The sequence below is a fragment of the Nannobrachium achirus genome (assembly GCF_963921795.1).
Source record: "Nannobrachium achirus genome assembly, chromosome: 10".
NCBI lineage: Eukaryota > Metazoa > Chordata > Actinopteri > Myctophiformes > Myctophidae > Nannobrachium > Nannobrachium achirus.
The window spans coordinates 19,554,837-19,581,860 of record NC_137819.1 but is presented as its reverse complement, the minus strand read 5'-3'; the positions used below and the strand labels follow the sequence as shown (position 1 = coordinate 19,581,860).

Below are 27,024 nucleotides of genomic sequence, written 5' to 3'. Positions count from 1 at the left end.
GGACGTTGTTTGTTGAGCTGTGTCTCGTTGTTTCTGGCTGGGTACAATTCTGGCTGAGTGGGACATTTTTTGACAAGCTGCTGGGGGGATCTGTCCGTTTCTCATCATTTGGCAGTTGTGGCTCCTCTTCATGTCTATGGAGGGAAAGGATCTTGTGTACAACAGTAGACCTTAGCCTAGCTTGAGAGTAGACAGCAATCTCGATAATGGCTGTGTCAACTCTGTGTGCCCTCCTTTAAGGTAGGGCTGCCTAGATGCACATGTCATCATTATGTTATCAGACTTGCCCAAATAAGGAGTTCAGACTGGATACTGAATGATCCTAAACATCAGGCACACCTTATTGTGGCAAATGTCCTCTGACCTTACCCACCCACACATGTTTGAAGGCAGTTACGGGCAAATGGTATGGAGTATCAAAAACATGTTTGACGGCCATTGTCACATGGCTCACAAAAACTGTTGTGCCTAATTTGGTGTAGAAATCAGATATTTGTAGCATTTGTACCACCTTGGTTCATTGTCATCTAACAGTCTAGGGGGAACCACAGCTGACTTCAACATTCCTGCCTGCTGATCTGCACAAACGTTGAGGATGCAGCTTGAGATGTTGTCAATTCTGTCAGCTTTAATTGTCAGCAAACCGAGGAGCTTCTTCATAACTATTGGAAGGAGTCAACTGTAAAACAATTGAGTATAGGCAGGTGTAGTGTGAATTACCGCTTCAAACAATAACATCTTGAAGAACAATGCAAAATTCATTAAGATTACAGGATTTATTCTGGTGCCCTTAATATCTGATTTATACTTAGTTGATGTCTAAAGAGGTAAAAGCTCTGGTCATAACACACAATGTTGCTGCAGGTTTGACCTCTTGTTTCCCTTCTCCATGCACTTTGGTTCTATAAACACTGGCAGTATAACAAGTGGCAGTTAAACTACCCAACATTCACAACGACATTGAACAAATTGAGACTGAGTGACCCCCATGGACAGGCATCTGTTTTAACAAACATTCCATGTCTAAATAAATGCACCCCTTTGTGTTAGCACTCACTCGTTCACTGTGTGAAACAGAGTGCCGGTACTTAGGAAAATGAACCTTGTTCTGCATCTCGGTATCAATCATTAGTATATATCCTGTTGGATAACATCCAACAGAGCTTTGAGCTGTTATGTAGATGGGAGGTCTGGCCTAAAAGCTCAGAATAAGGATTTAGTGGTATTTTTTAATAGGGATGTAAAAGTAATTGAGGCTGGAATCCAAAGCAGTGTGTGATGCCTGGAGAGTAAAACATTTGGTACTGCTGAGAAACTGAAAAAAGGCGGAGTGTGTCTCCCTGTGAGACATAATTGAATTTTTGTGCTTTATGTAACTGAGTGTTATTTTGATCAATTTTTTCCCCTGGCCTGAATATCTCTCCTAACACATCAATACAGCATAGAATTGTGGACAAAATATCATCCAACCACAACAAAACATTCATTCAAGTTTTGGGTCTGATAGGCTACGTGTCATCAAATTGTGGTCCGTGGCTCATGCCCAATAAATAATAGACCTTGATGTGAAAAGGGTTGAAAACCACTGTGCTAGTGAAAACATACAAAACCAAAACAGTCTGCAAAGCATAAGTACAGCAATTAAGTAATTATTATTATTCCGTTAACAGTGATGTGGTCCATTGAATAGATTACACTTCACATGTGTAACATGCATAACATAACAGAGACAATGTTATGTTATTGGGAGCTCCAAACTTGGTCACAAGTTCAGCAGAGCGTTCGCGTTCATTTAGTTGGTGTTGTTTTTTGCTGTTCTTCCACAGACAAGGTGCCCCATTTCTCTCGGCTGGGCGATGTGGAGGTCAACGCTGGACAGAACGCCACCTTCCAGTGTGTGGCCACGGGCAAGACTGCTGAAACAGAGCCCTTTTTACTGGAGGTAAGCAGTGGTGTAAAGTAACTTGGCGCATGTTAAGTACTGTACCTGTGTGCATATACTTGAGTAATTACAAATTCCAGTACTTTTACTTCTACTTCTCTACTTCTCGGATCCAAATATTGTACTTTTACTCCACTACATTTATTTTACAACTTTAGTTACTTTGTAACTTTTTATTATTATTACAAAACATGCATTAACCACTTCAGTCCTCTATACATTTCGTCCATTTGAAAATAGACGATCTACAAGCTCACAATGTGTCGCCTTGAGCGCTTGTAGATCAGCTATTTTCAAAAGATTTTGATACATTTCTTGAAAAATAAATTGGATATTTTGCATGCTTTTACTTTTGGTACTTTAAAGGACAACTCCGCCCTAAATCACTTCTAGGCTCATTTTCCTACTTATATTGATCAAAAAAGACTGTCCATGGGGTCTATTAGGCAGAAATGCCCTTGTTGTCCAGTTTCCCCAGCAGAACCCAGCAGCTCTCATGGCATAGAGTGGAGCCTATAAGCCTATCGCTTTTACACTATTTGTTGTGGTCAAAAGTGTTTTTATTTTTCATGAATGTGGTACTAGTTGTCATTACAAACACATCCATGTCATCGTTGTCCCACACAAGCCATCACACTCGGCTAAACAGAGGTTATGCTTTTATGTGTTTTGCCAAGTCCCGGAAAAGATGGCCTGTGATTGGCCAGTGCAGTCACTTTGATTGGCACTTGTGCCTAATGATCACCCCAAAACATTATTTATGAGATTGTGGCTTGTGTGGGACAACCAAGGCATGGATGTGTTTGTAATGACAACTAGTAACACATTCATGAAAAAGAAAATCACTTTTGAACACAACAAATAGTGTAAAAGCGATAGGCTTATAGGCTCCACTCTATGCTATGACAGCTGCTGTGTTCTGAAGGGGAAACTGGACAACAAAGGCATTTCTGCCTAATAGACCCCATGGACAGTCTTTTTGGATCAATATAAGTAAGAAAATGAGCCTAGAAGTGATTTAGGGCGGAGTTGTCCTTTAAGTACATTTTGAAACCAATACTTTTAAATTGATATTAATTGTATCAGTTGTTTTTTTTGTTTTTCTTTTTTTTCCTCAATGTTCCTGTGTCAAAAACACAATTAATTCACTAATTTGCTTTTTGCCAATTAATTGTTAACTTGAATGTCATGATGGTGATAGGCCTAATGACACATTCTGTTATTCTGCATCCAATTATTGTTCAAAGATGAAGTAAAATTGAGCTCGCATAAACAAGATGGTTAAATTGTTGTGTTTTGTTGTAGTGTCAACCGTGCGTGGGTTACCGTACAACTAAAGCCATCTCTCTCAAGCTTAAAGTTGAAATATTTAACGTTCTCATTCTAGATGCACCTGAAAACATGCCTCAATGTTTGTAATTCTATGGTGTGCTACGATGCACTTAATTTAACCTAATCTTTGATAGACACTAACAACTTACAGCCTCAATGCTTGTCACCCCAGCACCTGCTCCAGCTCCCTGCTTTTTCTCATTAGGAGGAAAAACTATCGAAAATAGATATTTCTCACAAACAACACATTATTTCCTTCTGTTTATCCATGTGTTGTACTGGGGTCTGTTTGATCGTTGATGCTGTGTGGTGTGAGCCAGCTAATTGCCGCTCTCTCTCTTTGATCTACCTGGCAGTTGGCACTATAGAAGTTCTCTCTGGACCAGCCTTGGATCGGTTCTGCTCAACTCCTGTCTCCGTTTAGGAAGTCTAAAACAAAGTATTTGCATAATGCTTCCTTCTCGCTTAGTATCGTTTCCTCCTCCAGTGAGTTTAGGTCCCCAAACGCAGCGTTAGTTATGTTGATCGTTAAGATCATCCACGTCAACATGTTTGCTCTCAATCTGATACTAAATTAATGAACACACAAATGGGTAATTAGGGAATGATATTGCGCTTAGTGCTAGACAGGAGAACAGAAGAGTATTTATTTAGTTTAGACAGGCTGCTATATAATTAGGTTCCTGCAGAAAACACCAAAACTTTTTACCAGACGTGATTTCCATTTACATGACAACAGTGGATTTTGTGGAGAGCTGCCGTGTGAATGCAGACTTAGTTTCATGGTTAAAGATACTGTTAGGTTGTTTTCAGCATAGAGCTGAGACGTTCTGCTCTGCACAGACGTCCATTGCAAACTGATGAGGGCCAAACAGCACACACCTGATAAAGCCTTTAAAATGTCCTTACCCTTTAACCCATTAAGACCTGAGACCCATTCTACGAATGTCTTCTAAACATTTTTCAAAAAAAAAAAGAAAAAACTTTGTTGCTATGTCAGTGGTGCTCATACTTTTTTCATGTCAAGGACCCCCAAAATTATATGTATTTGGTTGCGGACCCCCTTTTCAAGTTATTTTTTTCCAGGGACCCACAGAAGCAAATATTTTAGTTAAAAATATTCCCTTTACAAAATACATACTGTATATTCAAAGATGTGGACAAATGTTCACGATTGAAAAATAAATATAAAAAGACAGATCTACAAATTCATAGCGCAGCACAAAGTGACTAAATATGAGCTTGTATATCTGCTATTTTTGAAAAGTATAAAATGATGTTTAAAGTGGTAAAAATTATTCTGACAAATCATGCTTTCCCGGATTGAATAAGTTAATGCTGGATGTAATTCATGTGGCTCAGTGCATTGGCACTGAGCCGTGTAATCCATACACATATGGATGAATGGCCTGCAGAACTGGCTCAATGCAGCCCCGAATACTATGAACTATAACTATAGGTGAAAGGAAAAATATGAAATATCAAGTTAAAGGGGGGGAAAAAAACGTATTGAGGCTCCCACAAAAGCGAAGGCTGTTGCACGATCAAATAGAAAAGGGATGCAATGATCTCCACCTTTAGCCTTATCAGTACATTCTCTCAAATGTGCCACGCGCTTTCCCTAAACCGAATCAAACGTTTGCGTGTCAAATCACTTACGTTTGAGGAACTGTAGCGGCCGAGAGCTTACATAATATCCTGCTGCTGCTTTGTGTGTGTGAGCGAGCAGCGGCAGAGCCCATACCTTCAGCGGGCTCGTCGTGAAGAGCTGCTGGCCTTCAGATTTTCCTGTACCGCTAGTTGAATCGAGTGCTGGTTCGCCCGGAGCGCCGACACATTAGCATGGAGAGATGAGGAGCTGTCAGCTCACACCTCCTGTTAGACACAACACCTGGGAGGCCCGTGTCAAGCTCGCCTCTGTCGCCCAGCCTCAACTGAGACATTTATTACATCTTCTCTTCCACCATCGTGGCCAAACACCCCTCCTCCACACCTGTAGCTTCAGCACCCCTCCTTCCAACCACTGTCCTCTTTTTTTCCTGCCTCGCATGCCCATTACACACGTACAATCAGTGGAATGGACTTTTCACACCGCTCGGATGAACTCAATCGCCTGCCCGATGTGCGGCTCATCTGGCTTTTGCTCACAGCTGTCTTCCTTCGGTGTGATGTGTCTTTGTGTGCGTGTGACAGCGGTGCAACGATGTGTGTTGTGTCTTTGTGTATCCTGCCACCCTCTGCCTCGAATTGATGCTTGTGATTGACCAAGCTACGGCTACAACGCATACCTGTCTTGGTTAGGGATGGAGCTCGAAACAAGGGTCCGCTACAAACTCGATAACACATTTATTTAGTACCCGGTATCAATAAGCTTTGGGCTTATCAAGCTTTTTATCGAGCAAAGCAGCCCATGATGTCATGTTTAAACAATGTGTGTGTTGTGTCTTTGTGTGTGTGGCATACAGAGGCGTAACGGTGTGTGTGTTGTGTCTTTGTGTGTGTGGCATACAGAGGCGTAACGGTGTGTGTGTTGTGTCTTTGTGTGTGTGGCATACAGAGGCGTAACGGTGTGTGTGTTGTGTCTTTGTGTGTGTGAGACATACAGAGTGTAACAGCGTGTGTGTTGTGTCTTTGTGTGTGTGTCATACAGAGGTGTAATGGTGTGTGTGTTGTGTCTTTGTGTGTGTGTCATATAGAGGCGTAACGGTGTGTGTGTTGTGTCTTTGTGTGTGTGTCATACAGAGGCGTAACGGTGTGTGTGTTGTGTCTTTGTGTGTGTGTCATACAGAGGTGTAATGGTGTGTGTGTTGTGTCTTTGTGTGTGTGACATACAGAGGCGTAACGGTGTGTGTGTTGTGTCTTTGTGTGTGTGTCATACAGAGGTGTAATGGTGTGTGTGTTGTGTCTTTGTGTGTGTGACATACATAGGTGTAACGGTGTGTGTGTTGTGTCTTTGTGTGTGTGACATACAGAGGCGTAACGGTGTGTGTGTTGTGTCTTTGTGTGTGTGTCATACAGAGTGTAACGGTGTGTGTGTTGTGTCTTTGTGTGTGTGTCATACAGAGTGTAACGGTGTGTGTGTTGTGTCTTTGTGTGTGTGACATACAGAGTGTAACGGTGTGTGTGTTGTGTCTTTGTGTGTGTGTCATACAGAGTGTAACGGTGTGTGTGTTGTGTCTTTGTGTGTGTGTCATACAGAGTGTAACGGTGTGTGTGTTGTGTCTTTGTGTGTGTGTCATACAGAGTGTAACGGTGTGTGTGTTGTGTCTTTGTGTGTGTGTCATACAGAGTGTAACGGTGTGTGTGTTGTGTCTATGTGTGTGTGTCATACAGAGGCGTAACGGCGTGCTGCTGGACACGGCCTCTCTCTCCAGGCTGAGCCACAAGAGGCTGATGGCAACGTTCCAGGTGGAAGCGCAGCGCGGTGAGCAGGACCTGTACCGCTGCGTCACTCTGTCCTCCCGCGGAGCCGCCGTCTCCAACTTCGGAGAGCTCATGGTCAGAGGTACGGCTGCGGGACACGTTACTGTGAGGCGGACAAAGTGCTCAACCCCAGTACTTGAGTCATAGTATAGGTACCTCCGGATGAAATATCACTCAACTACTAGGGGCGGCCATAGCTGAGTGGTGAGTGAGCTTGAAGCCAGAGGCAGCCAGAGGCCCTGGTGGTTGCGGCAGGTTCGATTCCAGGCCAGCGATGTGTCGCTGTGTGTCCCTGCGCACCGTAGAATGGCTGCTCACTGCTCCTGGTGGTTATAAGGCATAGCAGTGGGGGTGCTTTACTGGTGCCACTAGAAAGAAATCTGCCATTCATTTTCCCCCATATAAATATTTATATAAATTATTTTAAGCCTAGAATCAATCCATCCAGGATCCTGGTGAATCATGACCATAAAGCCTTTGATTCTGTGAAATCAAAATTCAAACCGCTAAAACAAAGGGTATTTATTAAATTTAGTATATCATAATTATATACATACATACATACATACATACATACAAGTCATACATACATACATACATACATACATACATACATGGTCATGATTCACCAGGATCCTGGATGGCTTGATTTTAGGCTTAAAATAATTGATCTCTATGGGAAGAATGAATGGGCGTTGTTTCAGTGGAACCAGTAAACCACGCACCCTGCTATGCTCTATACAGTATACCTACTGTATATACAGTGACAAAAACACCCCAAGGAGTGGGGACTAAATGATCAAATTATGTCAAAAGTACAAAATCTTTGTTGGACTGTAGTGTAGTGAAAGTAATAAGTACCAGTGTTGAAAATACAAATACTAAAGTAAAGTAAAGATACCGTATTTTCCGGACTATAAGGCGCACCGGACTATAAGGCGCACTGTCAATGAATGGTCTATTTTCGAACTGTTTTCATATATAAGGCGCACCGGACTATAAGGCGCACATAATAGACGCTACCGTTGCGTTATGCATCCAACAGATGGAGCTGTGCTAAAGGGAATGTCAATGTCAATGAATGATCCATATATAAGGCGCACTGGACTATAAGGCGCACTGTAGTTTTTTGAGAAAATTAAAGGCTTTTAAGTGCGCCTTATTGTCCGGAAAATATATGTATGTGCAGTACTCAAGTAAATGTACATGTCGCCATCCACCACTGGTGACGAGTGCCCTTTTCACTAGAGCTACACAGGCACAAGTGAGCACGCTGGCGTGTGCACGCAGCGCTGTGATAGATAAGAGTACAGTACACTCGCCCGCCTACACCACTGCCTGGCGGGTACCCATATAGGAACGTCATGTACAGCAACTATGCAAATGAACTTGCAGGCGGCACCTGCCAACTTGTCTCATCAAATGGCCCCAGGATGCTCCGCCTCCAACATTTCACATGCATTCACATGTTCTCACTCAACAAATATGATGGATAATCTCTCTCTCTCTCTCTCTCTCTCTCTCTCTCTCTCTCTCTCTCTCTCTACAATCTGTCTCAACGCACCCCCATATAGAGTAAATAAAAGACATTATGATTGCATGCCACATGCATTCTCTGTTAACTGACCCTTAAGCCTGTTCCATCATCCACCCACACACACTTTGCTTTCATCTGTGTCCTTGGAACTCTCTCTGTCTCTCACTGTCTCCCTTTGTCGATACATTAGCTAGCGTGTCCTATAGTCATTACATTAGCTACTGTTGTTCTCCAGCTATGTGTGTGTAGGCAGCAGTTTGTTTACATGGGTTGGTTCAGGCAACACGCCTGCTCCCGTACGTGCAGAATTGCACATTACGCGTTTCATTAATTAGATTTCCCCTCGTCGGAGAGAGAGCCATAGTATCCATCAGGGTTCTTTTATGGGGAAAGGACAGAATTAGCCATGCAATTGTTCATGAAAAGAAATCAGTTATTCAGCTTCATTATGATGAGAATTAAGATTTGCTCCGTTCAATGGCCTCTCATGGTCCTGGTGATTAAAATATTTTGTATGATTCTATGCTCTAGCAGAGCAGAAATAATTAAATAAGAAAAAAGAAAGAAGAAAAAAATCCTTGAGGTTTCTTTTGTTCACTTAACTCTTTTCCTTTCTTCTCACATTTTCATATCTGTTTATCTACTGCACTTTATGCTTTGGTTTCCAATTCAAAGTTCTCTTTTATCAGACAGAAGCCAAAGCCTATAATGTAGTCAGTGTTGGGGGGCAACACACTGAACACAGTAGTTCTGGTGGCGACACGGTGGTTCTGGTCTCATTAAACGAGTGATTCCCAACCTTTCTTTTAATTTAAATGAACTGCAATTTGATATGCACAAGGCCATCTGATAAGATCTATCTATGGAACCCCAGTCTAAGTAATGTTATATTGTTATACATAAATTGGTCCAATATGGTCTTTTCATTTGAACCATAATTCCATTACTGAGGGTGCAGTATCGATTCAACAGTGCACTTGAATACAAAACGTTCTCCAGTTGTATTTTACCCTTTCCCGTCTCCTCATTTGCAGTGCCCCCCACACCCATCGCTCCCCCTCAGCTCCTGCGTGCGGGGCCCACCTACCTGATCATCCAGCTCAACACCAACTCTATAGTGGGGGACGGTCCTGTCATTCGACGGGAGATCCAGTACAGAGCCAGCCAGTCACCTTGGACAGAGACCCACGGAGTGGGTTCACTCACCTACAAGGTGTGGCACCTGGAGCCGGACACAGAGTACCGTATCAGTGTTCTGCTGACCCGGCCCGGAGAGGGAGGCACAGGGGCACCCGGACCCCCCCTCATCAGCAGGACCAAGTGTGCAGGTGAGTGGCTCAACCAGAGTCTGTAGACTCACAATGATAGTCTCTAAATGCTTTGATCAATTACCCACTGTGGACGATATTCCAGCTTTCATTATAAAAACTGGGTTCAAACAATTAGAGTTATATATACACAAGACGCCTTAAAGGGAGAAGCGACCACAGGGCGCGGGGAAACAACAGACTTAAAAAAAAGTGTAAATCTGGCAATGTACACACACACACACATACACATATACCAGTAAGACTCCCTAATCGGGAGATAAGCAAGCATCAGGTCGCATACACAAACTTTAGAAGGCAACCGTAGCCAATCAGGAGGGGATATGGGAAATGGGACAGATCCATGTTGATGACATGACAGGTCTTTGACTCAGGATTATGCACCCAGGCAGGGGTCGCAGCTGTGTGAAATCAGTGTGGAGCAGCACAAACGAGACAGATTGTGTGTGTGTGTGTGTGTGTGTGTGTGTGTGTGTGTGTGTGTGTGTGTGTGTGTGTGTGTGTGTGTGTGTGTGTGTGTGTGTGTGTGTGTGTGTGTGGCGCGTGCGGCGCGCTTGTGTGTAGGGGTCACAGCTGAGTGCAATTAGTGTGGAGCAGGGCAAACAAGAGAGTGTGTGTGTGTGTGTGCCGTTACAGGTAAGAGTTGCATGCAAGAGTAACGGGCCAGAGTTACAGTGTGACACAACTGCTGTAGGTTTTCACAGTAACTTCTTCCGCATGCGGTCGCAATAAATTGAACCCATTTAGGACTGAGGTTGATTCTAAGAACGCCTTCCAAATCCTAAATACGTTTTTCTGAAAATAACACCTGGACGTGACACTCTGTCCCCCTGGTGTGACGGCACAAGACAAGAGGGACTGTGACGCAAAATGTCTGCCTTGTCTGGCACTGCTGATGTGTTTGCAAAGGAAAACTTTTCTCTATAGAAAGCCTCTCTTTGTATGAAAAGGTGTTGTCTGAGCTGGTTTATCTGATAAGATACTGCACCATTTTAATCACTTTTTAGTTCCTTTTTCGGTGCTGTTCGGTTCATTGTTAATCTAAATGGCTGCTCCTGATTTTAATCATAGATATAGCAGGAGTCGTAAAACAGAATACCACAACTAGTGGATTTCTTGGCATTCTTAACACCTTCTAAGCCTGGCCGTACTCCCTCGGACTTCCTACTGGGTCCCATCAGCCACGCCGTCTATTCCCGGACTTTTGATATAAATTATAATAAAAAAAAAAAAAACATCGGAAATTCTTCTCTGTGTCTTTTTGGAGCGATCTGAAAGGGTTAATATGCTCTGACAGTCATTTTCTGGTGCTGGGTGTGATACTCCTAATATCCAGCAGGCCACGCCGTTGACTCACATTCTGGATGGATGGCTGGCCAGGAGGAGCCTCATCCTCTCCCCAGTGTTGAAACTCAGCAAGAAGCTCAAACAAGATGGCTGGTCTTTGTCTCTGTTCGTGGATCGCGGTTTCAATCACGTTCGGGCGCCGCTTCTCTATCGCTCCTTTCCCTGCTTCGCCGCACGTAAACGAATGGAATTGATCTCCCCTCCGCCTCGCCAAAGTAAGATCGCCGACCTCTGCAGGATGAATATGTACGCTGTGTCGAGCACTCCAGTACGTGTTGTTATCATGTGGGCTTTGTTTTTTTAAAACATGTTTGTAAATAAATGGCTTATTTCTTCGGCGCTACCTCTGTTCAGAGGGTTCTGCCGCGGCTTGCAACGTGTTAATGTCCTCCTGAAATCAAAAAATCGATGTTGCAGTGCTTTTTTAGCGTGTTGATGGGCAAAAGAAAAAAGTATTACGAAATATTGTTTTTGTTGATATTTTCAATGGAGTTTGTTATTTCCTTGAAAACAGAAATACAGTGTGATGACCTTATTCTAAACTTGGAGGCGAACCAACAAAAAAAGAACAGCTCAAATATAAAGCATTTTGGGGTGTCTGGTGGCTCAGCCTGTCACAATGTATTTTCCTGCCCAAGAAATCTTTGGTTAAGTTCCAAGGGGCTGGAATTCATACATTTTAAAGTGGATGGTATATTTACCGACTCCCGACTTTGCCAAGAAACACTTTCCGTGTTTTACCTTCGCAACTATGGACATTATGCAACAAGGTAATGTCTTTTCTTTACTTACGGATAACTCCATTCCATTTGTGTCAGTCTTTGTAATCATATTTCAAGGGTACAAAATGTTAGGTAAATGGTGCATTTATAAGCACCTTAAAGGAGTCGTTCACCCCCAAAATGACTTTTTCCTCTATTGATTACTCACGCCACGGAGACTTGAGTTCAATAATATTTTTAGTTTTTGACGCATTCCAAAGACAAAAATGTCATTACAATAAATGTACCAACATTGATTCCGGATGGGGACCCGAATGCATTTGGGTCCCCATCCGGAATCAATGGGGCTAAAAGTACTATAACCAAATTTTTGTCTTAGGAATGCGACAAATACAAACAAATATTATTGAACTCAAGTCTCTATGGCGTGAGTAATCAATCGAAAAAAAAGTCATTTTGGGGGTGAACTCCTCTTTTAATCTTTGCTCAAGGATACTTTGACACGATGGGCGCTCTAACCTCTGAGCCGGTCATTGAAATGAAAAAGGTCTGGCTTTATGATGTGATTGATCTATGACAGGGTTCTTCAACGTTTTCAGTCCAAGGACCCCTTAGTTGAGAGAGAGATGAAGGACCCCCACAACCTGTTAATAGATTCCATATACTGTAGTTTCATCTTTTGACAGCACAATAACAGTCAATCATCAATGTATTTTGGATTCTTGAACTCTCAATACTTAATAAACTTGACCTTTCGCTCTGTAGTCTGTAGTCTTAGTCTGTTCTTTTCCCCCTCTACACCAAAGCTCTTTGCCAAGAATAGCCGATCTACAAGCTTGCGTTGTGAGCTTGTAGATCTGCTATATTTGGGGACTGCCCCATGGTTCGAACTCCCGTTGGTCCGAACACCGTCGGCAGGTTAGGTTTAGGCATAGTTTTACTGAGGTTAGGGTTAAGGTTAGGTTTAGGTGGTCGAACCAAAGGGAGTTCAAAACCAAGGACATGTTACCCTATTTTTGGCTAAAGTTTTCAGAATATGGACCCTATAGGGTTCAAGTGACGTGGTTAATATAAAAAAGGGAAAAAAAAGTTTCTATCACACAAAGATTTGGAGGACCCCCTGTAGTGACTCTGAGGACCCCCCGGACCACCTGTTGAAGACCCTTGATCTATGACATACAGTAACACAGCAAACACATGCTCCTCCCGTATCCGTGCAGCTCCAGAAGCTTACGTGCTGTACTTGTGATTTCATTAACTCATTTAATGCCACCATTAAACTTCGACTTTGGTAGTTCCCTGCCAGGCTCTTTTGTGTTTTCCTTACCTTTTAAAGTGGTTGCAGCGTTACCGCTCTCCCGACATGCTGCCATTCCGACATTGACTTCTAATTGTCTGAGTGGCGGCACTTCTTCCATTGAGGTTAGGGTTAGGTATAGTGTTAGTGTCGGAATGGGGGGATGCACCCGTTACTGAGATACAAGCCAACTAGTTAGCATTGTTTACAGTTGAGATGGCAGGCAGGATCAGGAATCAGAGACATGGGTGTTTTCCTGCTAAATTTAACATGGGACAGGGAGGCAGTTATGCAGATCCGTTTTGAACTGTTTCTGGGTTAAAACAAGATGTGCTATTGTTTGAGCTGACAGTGACACCAGTGTAATGTTGGACTAAATTAAATACAACTAATATGGTGCACTTAAGGCCTGCCCCCACTCGACCATGATTGGAGGAAGGCCCCACTCTATCCTGATTGGAGGAAAACCTGTCACCCAACAGTTTTTGGTGGGGCAACTGAAACTGCTTTTTTCTCTACACGGGGGATAAGGCTGAAGTCCAATATTATTATTATTATTATTATATTTTATTTTCAAATTGGAAGGTTAAGATTGGAACTCTTCACACAAGGGGATCTTGCCTCTGCCTGGGACCAAACTAGTGAACATATTTTCACTACTTTAATTTTAAAATATGTATTTATTTATTAAATATATTTGTTTTTACTTTCCTGTGTACTTTTTTTTAAATCCTTTGAAATAATAATAATAATAAAAAAAAAAGACAACTTCATGACAGCAGATAGAAGGGCTGCATGAGGAAAACCCGCCATATGCGAACATGTTAAATATAAATATATATATGCACACAAAAAAAATCACACCCAATGTGAAGTGAGCGGTGGTCGTGCTTGCATAACGTCTTCAGACTATGATTTAGGTCTAGGATGTACAGGCTACAGACACACACACACACACATTGCTATGGCAAAAATAGCTGCCAAAATGGCTACAGACACACACACAGCCACTCTATGGAGCGGTTTACCACCGCTCAAAAAAAGAAGAATTAGAAGAAAATTAAATGAAAGAAATGGATTATAGATTATTATTTCCATTCCAACATCGTTTCAGTGAACACATTGCACCTGACTACAGCTGCTATTGACAATAAACATATATCACCAACTTGGGGGCTGCAGATGAGGCTGCACCCATCTATTGATTATTACTTAGTAATTATTCTGATTATTAATCAAATCATCTAAACGCAATATTTATATCTAGTCAACTAATGTATTAAAAGGGTTAGGGGTTAGGAAAATGGCAGTTCAACAAGCTCACGTGAGCTTGCAGATTTGATGCTATTTCCAATATTGTTTTGAATGATTTTGAGTTTAGATAATGTATATTTCCCCTATAATGACATGCCCAAAATAGGAAAAGATTATTATTATTATTATTAGTAGTAGTAGTAGTAATATTAGTATTAGTATTAGTATTATTAGTATTTGTATTTGTATTAGTATTAGTATTAGTATTATTTAAATGATTGATTATGGATTGTTAAATGTATTAGATTGATGTGGTGTTGCACCACCAGTCCAGAGGTTTTAAAAAGTGGACTCTAGGGACCCTCAGGGTTCCTTGAAGGGGTTCTAAATGGACCCTTACAAGGTCTGTAACGCTGTCAGCATACAAATGAAACCAAATGGATCGGGTCCAGTTGGTTACATTTGTACGCTGTCAAGAGTTAAGGTTTGAGAACCATTTCCCTATCTAGACTGCGGGTGAGGAGGCCTGCCATGTTAGAAGAGAGGAGGAGGGGTATGCAATAAGGCGGCCTGCGCGTAAGGAAGCCTGCCATAGAGAGCAGGGTTGTGCGCAAAGGAGTTCTGCCAGGTGAGCAGGTCGCCGGTCTTCTTCTCCACCATGTTCATGTAGGTCATGAGGTTCTTCTCCGTCACCATCTCCTCGCCCAGCTGCTGGGCCAGCTTCTTCTTCTGGTTCCTTGCCACCGTGCTCAGGATGCTGTCGTTGAGGTTCTGGAACTGCAGCATGACGGGCGCTGTGGCCCGCAGCATGAACTCTACGTTCTTCAGCTTCTCGTCCAGGACCTTCTGCTTGGCCAGCGTCTCCGCCATCAGCTTCAGGTGGAGCCGCGTGGCCTCGGCGTCCTCCGCCTCCATCTGCGCGATGGCCGCCTTCACCTGGCCCGTGTGCGTCTTCAGCTCCTCAGCCTCGTCCGTCTGGTCGCCGATGAACACGGTGAGCTCGACGTTGATCTCCTCGCCGCGGACGTACCGCCAGACCAGGCGGTCGGGCTTCAGGTCGTACTCGTCCACCACCGCCTGGACCCTCAAGAATATCTGCTCCAGCTTGTCCTCCGAGTCTCCCCCGGCTGCCACCCAGCGGCGCTCCTCCTCCTCCGGGGCCATCTTCTGGTGGTTCTTGGTCTTCAAGAAGGCGGCGAGGGTGCGCCCGTTCCCCAAGGCCTTCTTCGCCTCTCTCTGGTCGGCGCGGTAGCGTGCCAGATCCTGCCCCTCCTTCCTCCCCACGGCCTTGGCCTTCAGCTGTGCCTGCTCGCAGGCGTCAAACGCGTCGTTGGTACACTTCGTCATCTCCATCACCTCCCGGCGCACCTCCAGCAGGTCCTTTTCCAGCCGGTCGCGGAGCGCCTGGAAGTGGAGGCGCACCTTGCGCAGGACTTCAAGCTCGTCGCGGAGGCGCAGGTTGCGGATCAGCTGCTCGTCCAGGCAGGTCTTGGCTCCGTCCAGCTGCTCGTCCAGGTGGAGGATCACCTTGCGGTTGAGGCCGGTGCGGACCTTCTGCTGCTCCATGAGGGTCTCCTTCTTCTTCAGCGTCTTCAGGAGGCCCGAGATCTCCTTTTCCAGCTCGGCCTGGCACCGCAGCTCCCGCCCCACGGCCTCGTCGATGTCGTCCATCTCCATCAGGATGCCCAGGCGCTCTGTGTGGTCGTCGCCTAGGACACCCTCGGCCAGCGACAGGCTAGTCTGGAGGTCCCGCTGGCGCTGCTGCAGCTTGGCCATCTCCTGCTGCTGCTTGCGGATCACGTCTTGGCGGTGGTGGGTGAGGAGCTCCCGCTTACGCCGCTCCCTCTTCAGGAGCCTGAAGTCCCTGTACAGCTTGTCCAGGGTGACGTAGTCTCTGCTTCTGCTGCCGCTGCTGCTGTTGTTGCGGCGGCTGCGGGAGCGTACAGCTGAGCCGTCCTCACTGTCGCTGCTGTGGGAGCGTAGGGAAGAGCTGTCCTCTCCGTCACTGTCCTCTCCATCTCTGTCCTCTCTGTCGCCGCTGTGAGAGCGCTCAGCTGGGCTGTCGGTGAGCATGGTCTCATAGATCTTCAGTGAATAAATATTTTATGTTTTTATATTTAAGTGTAATTGAGGTCTTAGAGTGACGTCACCAGCACGTCGCTGTGGCGATATGTTTCGGCCATCGCGCAGATGGAGGCGGAGGACGCCGAGGCCACGCGGCTCCACCTGAAGCTGTTTTGAGGACAGTACATATATGATCTCTTTCCCCACAATATTCAATTATTGAGCGGTGCTCCTGGAAGGGGCTAAGCTCCAAGTTCTGGCTTTGTCAGATGTTGTGCTACTATTATTGGCACAAAGCACTCAAGGTTTGTTGTGCGCCCACACTTCTTGGCTCTGAAACGTGGCTTAAATCTGGCATACATCTTGGCACGAAGCACTCAAAGTTGTACACCCCAGGGTCACATTGGCCAAGCTTTGAGAGACGCTTAATGAAACTAGAAAAGCAATTCTCACTTCAGACTGGGTATGATTTTTTGGGGATTGTCTCTGCCAGGCCGAATGGCCGAATACTTGGAAGTTGAACATTTCAAAAAGTGTAAAAAATACAAGCAATAATAACTAATAGGATTATAATAAATAAATAAAAAGTAGTTGAATAAATAAAGAAGAAGAACAAATATAGTGGGGTGTTCTTGCTGTAGCGAGCCCACAAATATAAAGCGGGGACAACAGTGTGTCAAAATAAGAACCTTATGTCACTCACTGCTAACTGCTATCCCAAATATCCATGGTTTTTGTGGCCTACTTGACATTGAAGAAGCATAATAGGCTATATGCATATACACCATTTTGTTCTACTTCCGGGTGTCTTTCGACTTCCTTCACAGGTATTACCGATGATACTAATCAAGGGTCTGTTCCATTCTGGTCAAACAGAACCCACTCAAGGACACTCAAGTGTCCTTGAGTGGGTTCCAAATGTCCCCATACAGGTGTGTAACTCTGAGAGTGTACAAATGGAAGCAAATGGACCCGCAAGGGTCCATTTGAATCCATTTGTTGATTCCATTTGTACAGAGTTTATGGAGGTCCTTAAAATTAAAGAACCACTGTACAATAAATCAAACAGAGCCTTAATTAGTATCATCAGTAACACCTGTGAAGGAAGTCGAAAGACACCCGGAAGTAGAACAAAATGGCATATATGCATAGAGCCTATTGCCTTGATGCATACAACGTTAACTAGCACAAACGAGTGTCAGCTGGACACAGAGCACCCGCCCTCTGCAGTGCTCAAAACTGAAAGTGACTGTTTTGTATTTATTTCTCCAAAAGCCCTTGCATATGATGCAATATGATTAAGGATTATTGTGATTAAGGTAAACTCACATGTCATATCACACACTGATAATGTCTGGAGGCCAATAATATCAGACATCCCTAGTGTTTTATGCACCACAAGATACTGTACGTGTTTAGTTTGGACTCTGGGTTCAGAACGCAGTCCTGTCCCGGATTACATGCGAGGTCTGGATGGTTCATAACCTTGTAGATCAGGATCAGGTGTTTTGGCGGTAAACCAGGGTTCTTCAACAGGGGGTCCGGGACCCCTAGGCCTAGGGGGTCCCCAGAGTTACTACAGGGGGGCCTCCAAATCTTTGTGGAATAGAAACTTTTTTTAAAATATATTAACCACTTGAACCCAAGTGTCCATATTCTTAGAACTTTAGCCAAAAATAGCAGATCTACAAGCTCACAACGCCTCACGCTGCGAGGCGTTCTGAGTTCGGCTATCTTAGGTTTGGTGTAGATGGGATAAAGAGCAGAAAGTACAGAATGAAAGGTCAAGTTTATTATGTATTGATGCTTCAAGTGGTTAAATATCTGAAAACACAAATTGACATGAATCCAAAATACACTGATGATTGTGCTGTCAAATTATTAAACTATATGGAATCTCTCTCTCAACTAAGGGGTCCTTGGCCTGAAAACATTGAAGACCCCTGCCCTAAACCATTAAATGCTTTATAAACCTATACCATATTATTCTGAAATCAATTCTTTAGCAGACAGGGAGCCAGTGTACAGAAATAAAACTTGAATGATATGGTCCATGTTCTTGTTATTAGTAAGGACTCGAGCAGCAGCGTTATGAACCAACTGCAGTCATCTGATGAATATTTTAGGGGGACTTGTAATGACACTGTTACAGTAGTCCATTCTGCACAAGATGCCGGGAAATCCCCCTGGGACATAAGGCACAACTAATCTAATAATAATAAAATTCAACCTTCCATCCTTTGATATATTCTTACGGTAATAGTAGGCTATTTCCTTAATGCAGCTGTTAAAATTCAGGTCTGGTTCATGGTTTCTGGCTTGGGTTGTAGTTTTTTAACATTAGTGATTGAAGCTGAAGGCAAACTTTTAATTGATCATACTTCCTTACATCAGCTTTATTTAATCTAATCCAATCATTGATTTGTTCAATGCATTTACCATGGTCTCCTGGGACCAAAGAGTTATACACTTTTCATCCCTATCCGAGTTGATCACATTTGAAGTCTCGCAAGCATTATGCCAATAACTGCAGCATCACACATCACGCATGTTTTTGGATTTTATAAAGTTTTATAAAGTATAACGTTTTACTGAATAAGTGATTGGTCTACCTAGGTTTCTTCTTAGATTACTATTTCTATGCATTCGATGTATTGATGTTGATCTATTAACTTGCTTATTGTAAGTCACTCTGTAACTCTGCTAAATGCATAAATTGTAAAATTGTATGCATGTTTCACACAACACACAACCGTCAGTCACACAACTAGCACTCGCACTGACAAAGTACACTGATCATCACTTTACATTGTATGCGATCTGGACGGAATTGCAAGACCTTAACCACATAAACCCTACCGTCCTGATTTTGGGCTTGTCATGGTTGGTGAACACTGACAACATAATGAGAGAATAGCAGATCTTGTCATGGGCTATTTTCGCAATTGCCGTACACTGTATTATATTGGGTTGTTTAAAATGGTGGAGAGTTCACTTCTGCAGATTTGTCCCGTCTGCCGTCGTAGCGTTGAACAAACTGCCTAGCTGACAATGGTGTGTGCTGGGATGTATGAATATATTCATGGAGACTCTATTTATCTGCATGCTGCTGTGTTTGTATCTGTGTGTTTCTGTATTGAACTGGCTGAGAAAACAAATGTCCCTCTGCGACAGAAATATCAGAATCTAAATGCAATGCTTAGTTTCTCGGCATGTCTCTCTGCTGTCTGGAATTTAACCTGCACAGTAAAAAGAATAAATATATATTTTAGGTGACAAATAGGCCATGCAGTTGCTCATTATTGATTCATTTACAGTAATCAGGAGCTTCCATGCAGGGGACTCTGGAGTGATTCAATAGCGATTAATTCCCTCTGACCAATCAGTTTTCATGTCACCTTTTGATATCACCTCAGCTAGTTTGGAACCTCAACAGAGGTGATACCAAAAATCTTACCAGGTCCTTTTGCCCAATTGAAAACAAGAAAAGGCGAGTTGATTTGAGCCACACACACATGTGTGTTTTCCCTGCTGTTGTATCCTACTGGCTCACCTGCCAGTAAGGAGCCCCCACCGGGAGGACGTGGAGCCTCCGACTCCGTCGTACTCCTCCCGCCCAACGCTCCATGCTGATAGGTGGCGCCATAGGAGTAGGCCTACGTGCAGTGGCAAATATCACCCTGCACTCCTGGCTACCCTCCCCAGAACACGAGCCAGTTGTGTTTGTATAGACTAGGGGTCTACAACAGGGGGTCCGGAACCCCTAGGGGGTCCTCAGAGTTACTACCGGGGGTTCTCCAAATCTTTGTGTGATAGAATCTTTTTTTCTCCTTTTTATATTAACCACTCTCTGAGAACTTTAGCCAAAAATAGCAGATCTACAAAGCGCGAGGCGTTGTGAGCTTGTAGATTGGCTATTTTCGGCAAAGAGGTTTGGTGTTGAGGAGAAAAAGAGCAGACTAAGTACAGAGTGAAAGGTCAAGTTTATTGACGGTATTGACGGTTCAAGTGGTTAAATATCTGAAAACACAAATTGACATGAATCCAAAATACACTGATGATTGTGCTGTCAAACTATGAAACTATATGGAATCTGGGGGTCCCTGCTTCATCTCTCTCTCAACTAAGGGGTCCTTGGCCTGAAAACGTTGAAGATGCCTGTTATAGACTGTTTTGCTGAGCTTCGCTCTGTGGAGGGCGCCGCCATTACTGCGGTTTCAGCCCTATGTACAACCAGGGAAACCAATACAAAACATGCATGGCTGCATGCTAACATTAGGAGTGAGTAAGTAGCTAACTAAAAGTTTCCAAAACCTACTGTGCTGTTCTTTGTGGGAACACAGTCCTTTAGGTTGATATGGCCGAGTGCTCAGCAAAAGGTCCATAGCCGGGCCGGATCCTGTGTCTCCACCAGAGTCCATGCATTCTCGTTCAACCCTGTGTCTCTGTGTCTCCACCAGAGCCCATGCGGGCGTTGCGCGGCCTCACAGCCACAGAGATCGAGCCCCGGCAGCTGGCCTTGCAGTGGGAGCCCCTGGGCTACAACCTGACCCGCTGCCACACCTACTCGCTGTCCCTGTGCTACCGCTACTCCACGCCAACAGGGGGCGGCGGGGCGAACAACGCCACGGTCAGAGAGTGCCTGTCGGTGGAGGGCAACACGTCTCGCTTCACGCTGAGAGACCTGCCGCCCTTCCGCTCCGTCCACGTCCGCCTGGCGCTGGCCAACCCCGAGGGCAAGAAGGAGAGCCGAGAGGTCACCTTCCAGACGGAGGAAGACAGTGAGTGTTCAGCCTGCACTATTTATTTATTATTATTTATAGAGGTCACCTTCCTGACGGAGGAGGACAGTGAGTGTTCAGCCTGCAGCAAGAGCACACGGGTGGCTGAATGAAATGTGTCCACTTGGTTGCTTCGTTTTGTACATCCTTTAAAGGAGTAGTTCACCCCCAAAATGACTTTTTTTCTATTGATTAGTCACGCCATGGAGACTAGAGTTCAATAATATTTTTAGTTTTTTGTCGCATTCCTAAGACAAAAATGTGATAACAATAAATTTACCCCCATTCGTTCCGGATGGGGATCCGTTTCGAAACGGGTCCCCATCCGGAATCAATGGGGGTAAATTTACTCAAAATAAAAATGTTGTCTTAGGAATGTGACAAAAACCAAAAAATATTATTGAACTCTACTCTCCATGGCATGAGTAATCAATAGAAAAAAAGTCATTTTGTGGGGTGAACTACTCCTTTAACCTATTTAGACCGGGAACGCATTATTACGCATTATTACTTTAGCTATTGAAACATAGCAGATAAACAAGCTCACAGCCCGGCACCGAGTGACGCGCTGCGAGCTTGTATATCTGCTATTTTGTATTCGAAAGATCATGACAATTTGAGCAAGTCTTTGAATATATTGACCCGATTCTATAAATGTCTCCTAAAACAGGTTTCTGAAAAACCTGTTTTTATGTCAGTGGTGCTCAAACTTTTTCATGTCAAGCACCCCCAAAATGATATGTATTTGGCCACGGAATCCCATCTCAAAATATTTAGTTCCAGGGACCCCCCAGAAGCAGAAATTGAGTCACAAATGTTACATTGTAAAAAGAAAATACACAAAGTACATACATTAAAATACATTGTATTCAAAGATTTGCACAAATTGTCACAACTTTTCAAAAATAGCTAAAGAATCATGGGTTAAAGGAGGTCACCCAAAACATGACTTATTTCCTCTCAATTACACACCAAATGGAGATTTGAATTAATGGAGATTTTTGTTTTTGTTTTTTGTAGCATTACTGAGCCAATCATTTGAGGAGAATAATAAAGACCCTCATGTATCCGGACACAGTCTCCTTTGTGTCTCCATAGTAGTCGGGGGCGTTAGGGAGATGACATGGTAATTTCGTGCTAATTAGTCTAAAAGCGCCAAATTCTGCACAGATGTAGCCCAGGACATACTCTAATGATTTAGCTAGGGCGCCCGAGTCTGCGACATTCTGGGTCGCCACAGCGGCCAAATCAAGTTGGGCTCCCATCGACTTTCAATACAGGAGGAAAATACACAGAAAAACACTTTTTTTCTGGGTATTTAAGTAGGATGTGAGGGATCTAACTAGGGGTTTGTCATGATGCTGAATCCATTGCAAGCATTTGTTTTGCACAAAACACATTCCTTGGGCTATAAATGGCCCCAGAAAACGATGGTTTAAGTGATGAAAAGTGATGAGTCATCACTTTTCAGAGTTTTGTGGGTGTTTTCTGGAGCTGTGGCGACCCCGAAGGTCGCCGACTCGGGCGCCTAGCTAAATCATTAGAGCCAGCCCTGGGCTACATCTGTGCAAAATGTGGCGCTTTTAGACTGATTAGCACGAGAAAAAAAAACCCTAAGGCCTCCGACTAACATGAATGCTCACCCATACATGCATCGTTTTCTGAGGCCATTTATAGCCCAAGGAATGTTTTTTGTGCAAAACAAATGCTTGCAATGGATTCAGCATCATGACAAACCCTTTTAGACTTTTAGACTGATTAGCGCGAAATATCCCTAATGCCCCCGACTATAGGGAACTCACCACTGGTCATCAAATTATTGGCTTAGGAATGCGACAAAAACTAAAACATATCCATGGGTTCAAGTCTACATGGGGTGACCGTGTAATTGATAGGAAATAAGTATTTTTGGGGGTGAAAAGCTATCCCTTAATTTAACCTATTGAGGAGAAGTCGGAATGCATTTATTTATTTTCACATTTCTTTATCTCCCCAATTTAGTCATTTTATTCATATGTTGTTCACTGAAGCCCCTGTTCACCGTTGAGGGGTTCTGCATTATTTATGTGTTTGTTGTACAGATGATATCGGTTTTAGGAAACTGCTTTACAGCCGCCGCTTAGGGATGCTGTTAGTTTGCAGTGCATTCTCACATTATGGTCTTTTACCCCACACACGCACGCACATACACATACATTCTCACTTTGTGGTATTTTACCGCACGCACACACACACACGCACGCACGCACGCACGCACACACACACACACACACACACACACACACACACACACACACACACACACACACACACACACACACAAATATTGACTCATAAAATAAGCTGTATCAGCATAGCATAACTAAATAGAAGATCAGCCGTTTAAACGGAACGGAGTCAAGTGAAAAATGAATCGGGAAAGCCGTGGCCACCAGCAAAATGATAAAATGATTTTGCTTATCTTTGTATTAATAATATGTTCCTGTGCACCAGCATCAGCAGATTGCACACATTCCTATGCAAATTCACTGGAAGCACAGATGGTCCAGTGTGTATTCTTTGTAGAATAAACAACACGTTGCTCACTGATGGATAGTGGACATAGTGGAACACCATGATGATTTGATTTGTGATTAATTTGGCGACATTGGACAGCGGGCCATGCTCATAACGCACCGCTCTCCCGTACGTTTTCAGTTCCTGCCGAGAACGTAATGTACTTTCATACTCGGCTGAACAGCACAAAACACTGCTGAAACCGCCGAACCGCGGGAAGAAATACGGGGGGAAAAAGCCAGAGCGCTCTTAATTATCTGCACCTGCTGCACATTGCTATCTTTCAGGTGGGAGGAAACTGTTATGCGCAAACCACTGAAGGGCTTTACTCCCAACACCTGCAGGGATAAATGCAACAGGTTATCACGTTAGTTTTATTTGCTCTGACTGGTTCAGTTAATCAGTTTAGGCCTAGAATTATTTAATGCTTTAACTATTGAAAAATAGCAGATATACAAACTCACAGTGCGGCACCGAGTGCCGCGCTGCAAGCTTGTAGATCTGCTATTTTTGAAAAATCATGACAATTTGTGCAAATCTTTGAAAACTCAAATATTTGCTTCTGGGGGGTCCCTGACACAATATTTTGAGACGGGGGTCGGCGGCCAAATACACATAATTCTAGGGGTCCTTGACATGAAAGAGTTTGAGAACCACTGACGTAGAAGTGTGTTTTTTTTTTTATGTAGATGGTTTTAGAAGACACTTATAGACACACTTATAGAATTGGGTCAAAATCAGGTCAAAATTCAAATGTTCAAAAATTTAGATTTTCCAAAAAATAGCAGATCTACAACACGCTGTGAGCTTGTAGATCTGCTATTTTGTAATAGTTAAAGCATAAAATAATAATACGCAATAATGCGTATCCGGTCTAAATGGGTTTAACTCACACATGAAATGCGTCGAGCCATAATTCACCCTGACCCTCCCTACACCTTTTCTTGATTTTTACGGTGAATAGTTTTCCTTTGAACATCTATCTGACAGTTCTCCAGTCTCTCTGTCGGTACAGGAACCACTGTCAGGACTTGGAGATAACAGTAATTGAAACCCAGCTGGTGAAAGTTTCCCCTGTGTCTATTTGAGTCAAACATGGCTGCAGTGATTTGTTGCTGCACAGGGAGCAGATTTGACTGCCAATGATCCACGGAGGCAACGGGGATTTGTCTCAAGTGTCCTCTGCCTGACTCATAGAGACACGATACAAATATTTTTTTTCTGGTGGTGTTGTTTTATTTATTTTTTGCTAGGAACTGGCATGCAATTACACACATGGACACAGATGGGCGCACAGAGGGAGAAAGCAATACAGATGGATAGAGAAATACAATTCATTGTGAATGATAAGAATTTTCCTTTCTGTCTTTTAAGAACATTACTCTTTTTGATGGGAATTTCCTTCCATGCTGTTTGGAACATGCACTTCATGGAGGCAGACATACACGCTTATTTTTTCTCAGGACATACTGTAAGACAGAAGTCCTGTTTGTGGCTGTTTGGCTCGGTTTCCTGGCTCGGTTTCCTTGTTTTTTTCTTCAGTCAGCATGGCGCTAAAGAAGAGAAATGGTGTGTCATCCTCTAAGACTTGGTGCTCTGTTATCAGGCAGTGGAGGGAAGCCTGCAGCGCCGACACGCACAATCCCAACTCATGCAGCGGGACCTGTCTGCACGCCCCTTCATCACTTTCCTTCCTAAAACATCTTGCTGTTTCCCCTTTCATTTTTCCCCCCATTCCTCTCTTGGTTCACTGCCTATACTCTCTGTCCAATGTGTTTTTTTTATCGTCTGGCCTACAGGCACAAGAGTCCATTAACGTTGAGTCCACACACAGTGCTGCTTTGTTAGTGAGAACGCTGTTTTGTTTCTTTCGGTATAGTTCATTAACGCGTGTTACTGTGAACGCTGTTTTGTCTCGATCTCTCTGCAGTTCCTGGTGGCATCGCTCCAGAATCGCTGACCTTCACCCCATTGGACGATATGATCTTCCTCAAGTGGGAGGAGCCTATAGAGCCCAATGGTCTCATCTCACAATATGAGGTATCTCAACAGATCTTAGTCAGGATAAAAACGTGTTCATAGTCAGTGTGATGACTAAATGAAGACATATGTCTTCACTTTCAAAGATAGTTCTCTCTCTCTCTGTCGCTGTGCTTTTAATCATGGTTCTCCCTTTGATTAAACATATCGTTGATGTTGGGTGGAAACCTTGTATGTTCAAAACCGTTCGTTTTGTATTTTAAAAATGATCTAAAATAGTGAAAATAGCAGATCTACAAGCACACAACGCCTCGCATCGCAAGGTTTCTGCCCAACAGTGACGATATAGCAGCTTGACTTGTTGCTGTAGTGTAGAGGCATACCCTAGTCTACAACTAGAAATGTATGTCTGTCTGTAAATAACACTGTATGTTTCCCCACAAACATACTGTAGTGCAATCACAGCTCAGCTTATGCTGCTATCCAGTCACAGCTCAAAACACTCTTAAAGGAGTAGTTCACCCCCAAAATGACTTTTTTTCTATTGATTAGTCACGCCATGGAGACTAGAGTTCAATAATATTTTTTTGTTTTTTGTCGCATTCCTAAGACAAAATTGTGATAACAATAAATTTACCCCCATTCGTTCCGGATGGGGACCCGTTTCGAAACGGGTCCCCATCCGGAATCAATGGGGGTAAATTTACTCGAATCAAATCTTTGTCTTAGGAATGTGACAAAAACCAAAACATATTATTGAACTCTACTCTCCATGGCATGAGTGATCAATAGAAAAAAGTCATTTTGGGGGTGAACTACTCCTTTAAGTGATACAGCAAAGCACAAAACCATGCTCCATAGTAGGCAACAATATCAAGGCTCATATAGCACGTTAGCACATTGTTCAAGACTGTGGCCCAATGTAAAAGAATGCATGCAAGTGATTCTCCCACTACAGTAAGACTGAAGACATGTTTTCAATTCACAAATCTAAGATATACAGCTGTTACATGTAGGAGTATTCAAGCCAGATAGCCACAACTGCAAATTCCCCTAGTTAACTGTCTGAAAGACACAGTTAACACAGAGAAGTGACACCATTATTAGACTCTGTGTCTTGTTTTTGTTAGTTATTTTGTCCTCAGGGGTAGAGTGGCCGTTTGGAGAACCGCAAGGTTCACAGTTCGATCCCAGAGTTAGTGTCGAAGTGTCCTTGAGCAAGATGCTGAACCCCTAATTGCTCCCGATGTGCATGTTGGTGCCATGTATGGTTTCCTCCGCATCTGTGTATGAATGTGTGTGTGTGAATGGGTGTAATGTAATGCACAATCTATGTAATGCACTTTGGAATAAAGCGCTATATAAATGCACCATTTACCATTTCCAACAGATGGTAGCAGCCAGCGATACACACAGGAGTCCCCGACCAATAGATAAGGAAGGATCCTTCCTCACAGTTCA

The 27,024-nt window shown here is 43.5% G+C and overlaps 1 protein-coding gene across 1 annotated transcript in view; it reads left to right on the top strand.

The window, feature by feature from the left end:
* The window catches only part of LOC308293340 (receptor-type tyrosine-protein phosphatase U-like), a gene marked incomplete at both ends in the record, with an annotated part of 255,222 nt that overhangs the window by 155,148 nt on the left and 73,050 nt on the right, over positions 1–27,024 (top strand). The window contains 5 exons of the mRNA XM_080735807.1: positions 1,827–1,942; positions 6,608–6,779; positions 9,269–9,562; positions 20,707–21,027; positions 25,514–25,623. Of these exons, the coding sequence (XP_080591933.1) occupies positions 1,827–1,942; positions 6,608–6,779; positions 9,269–9,562; positions 20,707–21,027; positions 25,514–25,623 (1,013 nt within the window). The remainder of the gene's footprint in view (positions 1–1,826; positions 1,943–6,607; positions 6,780–9,268; positions 9,563–20,706; positions 21,028–25,513; positions 25,624–27,024) is intronic.